The 7500-nt window shown below is 43.9% G+C and overlaps 4 protein-coding genes across 5 annotated transcripts in view; 3 read left to right on the top strand and 1 right to left on the bottom strand.

Annotated features, from left to right (window-relative positions):
• LOC134179642 (soma ferritin-like) overlaps window positions 1-2655 on the top strand; it is a 3591-nt gene extending 936 nt beyond the window's left edge. The window contains exons 2-5 of the mRNA XM_062646578.1: window positions 474-490; window positions 1646-1718; window positions 1805-1923; window positions 2134-2655. Of these exons, the coding sequence (XP_062502562.1) occupies window positions 474-490; window positions 1646-1718; window positions 1805-1923; window positions 2134-2565 (641 nt within the window). The 3' untranslated portion in view covers window positions 2566-2655. The remainder of the gene's footprint in view (window positions 1-473; window positions 491-1645; window positions 1719-1804; window positions 1924-2133) is intronic.
• A 375-nt stretch (window positions 2656-3030) lies between these two features.
• LOC134180095 (soma ferritin-like) lies at window positions 3031-5135 on the top strand. Its single transcript, XM_062647179.1, has 3 exons — window positions 3031-3242; window positions 3303-3421; window positions 4521-5135. The coding sequence occupies exons 1-3, from the start codon at window positions 3176-3178 to the stop codon at window positions 4950-4952; spliced, it is 618 nt and encodes a 205-aa protein (XP_062503163.1). The 5' UTR covers window positions 3031-3175; the 3' UTR covers window positions 4953-5135.
• Window positions 5136-5862: 727 nt separating this feature from the next.
• On the top strand, window positions 5863-6756 carry LOC134179783 (sarcoplasmic reticulum histidine-rich calcium-binding protein-like). 2 transcript variants are annotated; one of them, XM_062646739.1, is made up of 5 exons: window positions 5863-6137; window positions 6202-6273; window positions 6386-6437; window positions 6501-6537; window positions 6617-6756. In XM_062646739.1, the coding sequence occupies exons 1-5, from the start codon at window positions 5934-5936 to the stop codon at window positions 6681-6683; spliced, it is 432 nt and encodes a 143-aa protein (XP_062502723.1). In that variant the 5' UTR covers window positions 5863-5933; the 3' UTR covers window positions 6684-6756. The 2 variants fall into 2 exon arrangements, with proteins under 2 accessions (XP_062502723.1, XP_062502724.1); XM_062646740.1 differs by lacking the exon at window positions 6386-6437 and having other exon boundaries at window positions 6202-6268; window positions 6456-6537.
• On the bottom strand, window positions 6621-7360 carry LOC134179782 (uncharacterized). The gene has a single exon (XM_062646738.1). The coding sequence runs from the start codon at window positions 7217-7219 to the stop codon at window positions 6749-6751; it is 471 nt and encodes a 156-aa protein (XP_062502722.1). The 5' UTR covers window positions 7220-7360; the 3' UTR covers window positions 6621-6748.
• Between the last annotated feature and the right edge of the window lie 140 nt (window positions 7361-7500).

Below are 7500 nucleotides of genomic sequence, written 5' to 3'. Positions count from 1 at the left end.
TCGTCCTTGGAACTTTCAGTTTCACACGACGACGAATCTTCTGATTCAGGACGAACTTCGAATTCAATGACCATCTGCTCTACAACGTCGCCTAGCACACCGTGTATTGTCCTGTAATGCTTTTCCACCTTCTCACGTACGTGCACGTGCCTCACGCAGTTTGCCCACTTTTCCACAGTAACGTTTGCTATACCTTCTCTACACAGACGCTTGATGTTTTCCATCGTAAACCCAGCAATCCCTGTGTTGTGCTGTGCAGCATAACTACAGGTCAGAGGAGGTCAGAGTCCTCATAGTGATGCCATCAACGCTCAAGAATGCACTAAATGCTGGTCAGTTTGGTTTTGATATGGTCAAATTAGTCAAGTTCTCGTGGTTTCCAGACGTTTCTCTGAGCCAGAAGTGAATGAGTGTATGTATCTGGTACATACAGCTGTTCCTAGAAGGGACAACTGACACATACAACCAGTGAGCGCCTAGAAACGTTCAGGTCCAGGCGCGGATCTACCATAAGGCCCGAGGTGCCCGGGCACCAAGGTCCCTAGGGGGTGTGTCACCCATTTCCCGGACGTTCTTCCCGGATGTTTGGCGGCGATGTCTAAGCGGCAGTCAAGTTTAGAGCTCTTCGGGTTTAAAGTACCTCGGTTGGAGGTTCAAAACACAAGTAACGACACTTTACCAGATACTGAAGTTGAAGGCCCGACAAGGAGAACTGCAGCACCATCGCATGCTCCTCTGGATGGTCTGGATGCAGTCGATCCGCCATATGATCTTGGGCTTATAGGATATACAAATGGGCGGAAACTCAGTGCTTCTGACAGGTACTTGGGTACGAGTATATACCTGCTAAGAAAGTGTGAAACTTCGCAGCTCTACTAGTAGATATCAGTGGATTGCATGCATCGATATTCGGTAGCCTATACTACCCTAATATCAACGTACTTCTGAAGTTAATGTGCACCATACCTGTCACAACATGCAGTTGTGAGAGAAGTATCAGTGGTCTCCGCCGCCTAAAGACTTACCTACGGTCAACCATTGGCCAACTCCGCCTTAATGGTCTCGCACTCATGCATTTTCATTATGGTTTAGACATTGACTATGAAGCTATCATTAATGACTTTGCTAGGAAGCATCCTCGTAGAATGGAACTTACAAACCTTATTGATGAAGCATTTTCACAGGATGGCTCTTGCTGATAGTATTCGTTGTCATGAAGTCGTATTGTTCTTCTTTAAATTTAATATTAGCAACAATATCAAGTTCAAATTTCTCATTAATATTAAATTGGGGAGGTTCAAATATCTAATTAATATTAACTTGGGCACTAAACGAAATTGAATGCTGGATCCGCGCCTGAGGTCTGTTGTCACGGGTTATAGCAAAAGTACAAGTTTTAGTAGATCATTGCATCATGAAGCAAACCACGTTTCAAGCCAGCGAGGCAACCAGAGGCAACACGTTCATACGTACACTTTCACGTAACACTATAGTTAACTAATTTGTCATTGACACCATACGCTCTGAAACATAGATGTTAATTGCCTCCTGTGACAATATAACATCCGTTTACACAAACACTACGCCACGCCTTAAGGTGTACCCTACATTCCACCAGTCGCTCTAATTCGTGAACGCACTTTAGGTTTCGACCACCATAAATTTTGTCCACGGCTTCTTGTTGTTTTGCGTCTCGGTTTTTGCTGATACGGATCCAGGTACAGTGTAACAGTACTAGAGACAATGCATGTAACTGCATACGCTGTATAGTCTAGATAATCTGTAGTCTGTGTCTTGGATTCAGATACGAACCGTTCTCCGGTATCAACACCGCACTTCCCTCGGTACGCAAAACCTTGCGAAGATGCAGTAAGCAAGCAGATTGCGTATGAACTTCAAGCCTTTCGCTTGTACAGGAGAATTGTAAGCAACTGTGTCGTAGTGACGAGTCAGAAGGTGTAAAGTAGATAATAATACTAACAATCATTGTGTATTGTGCATGCATTTCCTGTGCCATACTGACGAGTCAGTAGGTGTAAAGACATTGTGTATTGTGCATTTCTCTTGAACAGTCGCTTGAATGCAGCAATGTCTATATGATATTGTTTTGCGACTGTAGTGTGTTGTGTATAGGCCTACTATTTTGACCGTAGCGATGTTGCTCTTCCTGGTTTCCACAAGTTCTTCAAAAGGGCGTCAGATGAAGAGCTCGGACATGCTGACAAACTGATGGACTACCAGAACAAACGAGGAAGCAAGCTGCCCTACGAGAACACATGTAGCATCATCAGTGCGAAACCATCTCAGCAATGGAACACGGTCACCGAGGCCATGGAATTAGCTCTGGAGGAAAAGAAGAAGATCAACAAGGTTCTCCTAGATCTTGTTCGGAAGGCTGAAGACAACAGCGACCCCCACCTAGCTGATTTCATTGTATCTCAATACCTCACCGAGCACGTAGACAGTATAAAACAGATGGCAGACTATGTGACGATACTGAAACGTGTCGGAAGTGGTCTCGGTGAGTATATGGTCGACAGACAACTGGAGAATGATACCAAGTGACCGTCTGAAAGACAAACTGTACGAGGATTTTTCTGTCTTTACTAGTGTTGACTACCTAGTAGAGATTGTAGTGTAAAGACGCGCAATTTAGATTTTGTCCAGTCCCCAGTCCATGTTTGGCTTACTACATTTAATTAATCCATTTAACGAATCCAACGGTTAATTAATTAATTAACACGTAAGCTTTCAATTGAACATACGAAAAGCAACATTGATCCTCCACACATGCATATGGAACTCTAGGAGGTTGTGAAGGGAGTCTAGAAAATACTTGCACTGGCGAATCTAAGATTTGCTAGACGGTCTAGGAGAAACAAAATTTCAGATGTAGGCGTGTCCTCAGACTCCAATCCACCAATTTGCTCTAAAATAAATAGCTACAAATATAGAGGCTCTAGGCTTGCGCGCGCGTGCGCACACACACACACACACACACACACACACACACACACACACACAGACACAGACACTTGCCAATCTGCGTGCTCGTTCGGTTGAGGGTAATCGACGTTCTACTCTACAGCAAGCGTTTGAGTGGACACAAGTCATAGGACCCCCCACCAATCTCTCACGTGACTTGTCACTTGTAGCAGCCACTTCTACTAGCAGTATGCACTTCTTCAACACTTTCTGCTTCTTCTTGTGTTACCTCTCTCTTTCTACTGCTGTGAAATCCAGTAAGACGATTTCAAGTAACTATTCTAGCTAGTGTACTCTATTCTTACTTGCACGTGTAGCTGCAAGCGAATCTCCGCGTGAGATGCACATTCGTCAGAACTACCGAAAAGAATGCGAAATTGCAGTGAACCAGCAGATTACATTGGAACTCCAAGCCTTCCATCTGTATAGAAGAATGGTACGTAACTGTGCGATAGTCAAGTCGGTAGCAGTAAAGACGTGTTTTTAGCTGTCGTTTCCTTCAGCTAGAGTCATTTGCACATTTGAGTGTTATATAGCACATGCAGATAGGCATGCATCGCGTAAAAGCTGCTCGTTTGTGTGTCCGTGCTCTTGGAGAAAATGCGACAAACAACGAGTGGCTTCTTGGTCGAGTCTACACAGACACGATTCAGTGGCGCGTGGTTACGGGCCCATGAGACAACCGTGGACCTTCCAAAACTTTGGGAAGTGGTGAATTTTCCAACAGCAAAAACAAGCTCTAGCCATTTTTTCATTAATTTTAACTTAATATTGGTAGTAAACTAAAGGCCTCAAGCAATGGGCAAGCAAGCAGTCCGAATCACTTCCAGGTACGACTGATTTCTATGTAGTCGGTCTAGCTAGCTAAGCTAGACCACTGGCTGTCTGGTACACCCCAACCAAGGAAGGCTGCATATAGCCACGCCGCTGTGCTGCACGATTTTTAGTGCAAGCTAGAGACACCAAACGATAATTTTTGCCGATTGATGGCACGAGTCTAGACCACTCCGGTCGCAATGCGTTTCTAAAAGTTTTCTTTCGAACGGCGCGTCTGACGTTCGCCAGATTACGTGTAATCTACGAAAGTGTGCTAGAGTATACTTTTACAGTAAAGGTCGCAATGTTACATATTTCTCCCTGCCAGCTTTAGTGCGTCGAATATCTGTCACATCCGATCTCTGTTTTCTGCACCAACGTCAACAAAATCGAGATAACGACGTCTAACGAAAAAATATGAAAACGATGCGTGATTTCGGCATTAAACTGCACGTGATGTGACGTAACCGTACCCGCGAGGCCACACGCACAGGGAACAATCGCTCCGAAATCGATACGATACCACAGCAGCATGTGACTCTCGTGCAGCGCTATAATCTGTCCGCTAGAAACGGAATACTTTACACGTTCGAACGACACTGCAATGGAGTATAATATCGTATATACCCAATAGCTCTAGGAAGCGGTCTACCTACTGAATTATTTACTAAACAATGTTAGTTGATGATTGAAGGGCATATGTTTGTACGTCTCTCTAGGCCTACTATTTTGACCGTAGCGATGTTGCTCTTCGTGGTTTCTACAAGTTCTTCAAAAAAGCATCAAGCGAAGAGCTCGAGCATGCCGACAAACTGATGGAATATCAAAACAAAAGAGGCGGCGACCATCCCGACGTGAGCACCTGCATCAATATTGGTGAGAAACCATCTCAGCAATGGAACACGGTCACCGAGGCCATGGAATTAGCTCTGCAGAAAGAGAAGAAGATCACTAAGGCTCTCTTAGATCTTCGTCAAACAGCTGAAACTCATAGCGATCCTCATCTAGTCGATTTCATCGAAACCGACTACCTCACCGAGCAGGTGGAAAGCATAAAGAAGCTCGGGGACTACGTGACGACGCTGAAACGTGTCGGAAGTGGACTCGGTGAGTACATGGTCGACAGACAAATTGAAGATGATGCTGAGTGACCAGCTCGATGTTTTGAGACACATGAAACTCGTTCTTCTTGTTTTTCTGGCTAACTTCAATTGTCTAGTTAGTTGGCATCTATAAGCCAAAAATATTGGTGCATGTGTGCTCCATGCACGGTTAATGTTTTCTGCAGCAAGTTTGTCCACTTTCTGGCCTAATGTACGTTTGTTAGCAACCGAGTTAGACTCATACACCTAAAGCAGACATCGATCCTATACATATACACGGTCTAGAAGCATCAGCGTTGCTTGGGGAACCCAGTGGGGCTGCGTATTAAATGGTCCTGTTTCAGACTTTGTTTTAGCCCGTTTAATTAACTGTTACGGGCACAGTAGTCGTCCCAATAGGAAGAGAGGCGTTAACTCTGCCTACTAGGTTCGTGTGTTTATACTGATCAATCAATTACTCAGTATTTTCCCTGCTTTCATTAAATCACCAATGGCCAAGTGCTGCTCTCGACATACGTAAACGTAAACATACGTTTTAGTTTGCGTCTAATTAGTTAGTTTACAATACATGAACCTGCATGTGTAATGTATTGAAACAGGTCTTCGAGGCTTATACGTAAAACAAATAATATAAAAGCCTGTCATTGTGTATAGAAAATTCCCCATTATTTAATTAATCTTCTTCATCAATGCCTCCATCATAATGGCTATTTAACTGTTGACCCATTCTGGTGTGGATTCACCATGTGAACGGTGTCATGTTGTACCTCATCTCCTGCCAGGTACTTCTACAGGTCAGAATACATACACTCAAGCAGGTAGCCAATTACAAAAAATGTTCTTCTGATTGTGAATCAGTCTGTCATGTTGCTAGACTGAAAGCTCAAGAGCTCCTCGTACTGACGTAAAGCGCGATCGACTCGCGCGCGCGAGCTGTATCCGGGCTTCGGTCCTGTAAGTGAACTCGAGGGACAGTGTACGTACATGTACATCTAATCAAGTGTATCAACGCGTAGAATTGCCTTCGTCATGTTGACTTTTACTCGAAGCGTCATTATTCTGATTTTCGTGTCTTCATTCATAATCACATATTGTCAAGATGGCGACAAAGCACATCCATCGACAGGAAGTACAGCAGACAAACATTCAGAAGCGACGTCCTCCTCTGACAAGGATTCATCGCAATCAGAATATGGTCGTGGTTCTGCCTGTTCGTATTGCATCTATGCTAAAGTAGGCCTATTCTACTAGATCGACAATTAATTAATTAACCGGAAATTTTGAATATTTTTAATAGTTCTGTGATCTGTGTGAAAAAGACTGCCCTTGTGAAACAAGCAAGTCTAAGCCAAACTGCCATATGTGTAAGGCAAGAAGGGCATTCCACACTTCTACGTCCACGTAGTGGTTGAGTTACTAAGATTCTAAGTACACTAAGATTCTAAGTACACTAGAAAATAATTGAGTTTTGTTTCGTTTAGTACTGTCGTTTTTGCTCTCTGACCAGACTATGTGACACAATCTGCAGGCCTGGTATGTTCATGTCTCTAGGTGAGAAGACGTACAATGTTTTCTCAGATGCTCCTTACTTTACAGGAGGAATCATTGACACAGTTTCATCTTCTTTGTGGAGGTGCGTGTAATAATTATATGTCCTAGTAGACTGACACGTCTATACCATTGTTTTATATGAGAAAAAATGTCTCTTTCAGCGCACTGCCATCATGGAACAAAGATGATCTTCAACGCGACATCGAAACAGTGAAAGACTATTTGTAATAAAAATGGTTCTCAGACAATTAATTGTCGTGTCCAATTGGTTCATAGCAATCATGTTGTCATTTCTACGCAATGAGCCAATCTAGAATGTAGAACCAGTAGTATGTCATGTGATAGCCTTCTCGAGACTCAGCGGTCGCACATCCTGGTAGCGGTGAATACCGGGTGCCATAGTTTGTAGGATTGTTGTATTGAAGATTCCAATTAATGGAGCAGGATGGCGGAGACGCGTCCTCAATCACTGAAGAATGAAACGTGATGTCCAGCTGGGTACCTTGTACGGAAAAGACGAGAGGACCGTGATCACAAGCTCCTACTTGAATTGAGTTGGTCATGTTGGGTTTCTCGTTTGGTCTTAACTGTGGAGTCTTCACAGTAGCAATGCAGAGCTTGTGGTACTCGTCAGGATACCAAGTGTCGTTAACAGAGACCAAAAATTGCACCCAAGCTACACTGTCACTGCAACGAATTGCTGCGAAACAGCTCAACAGAATAACGACTGCAACTAGAGAACGCAGACCGGCCATACTTACCATTGGGTAAGCTCACGTGACCGATCTTATTACGGTACCTACGCGTACATAGCATTCTGCATGAGGTTATTTTCACCAATTGAAAACGTGTAGGGTTTTTCTAACGCAACAGCACGACGCCACGGTGCATAGGTCACTGTTGACAAACGTAGCAGACAGCTACTCAAGTCTACTGTGTAACATAATACTGTGGTGCCTGTTGGTGGGGGTTACAGTTGGGTGGACTTTTGCGTACAATGTCATTTGCGTACAACGTCCTTCTCACTTGACATATAGGCAATGCC

The sequence above is a fragment of the Corticium candelabrum genome, chromosome 5 (genome assembly GCF_963422355.1).
Source record: "Corticium candelabrum chromosome 5, ooCorCand1.1, whole genome shotgun sequence".
Taxonomy (NCBI): domain Eukaryota; kingdom Metazoa; phylum Porifera; class Homoscleromorpha; order Homosclerophorida; family Plakinidae; genus Corticium; species Corticium candelabrum.
The sequence above is the reverse complement of the archived record's forward strand: the minus strand, read 5'-3'. Positions and strand labels throughout refer to the sequence as shown.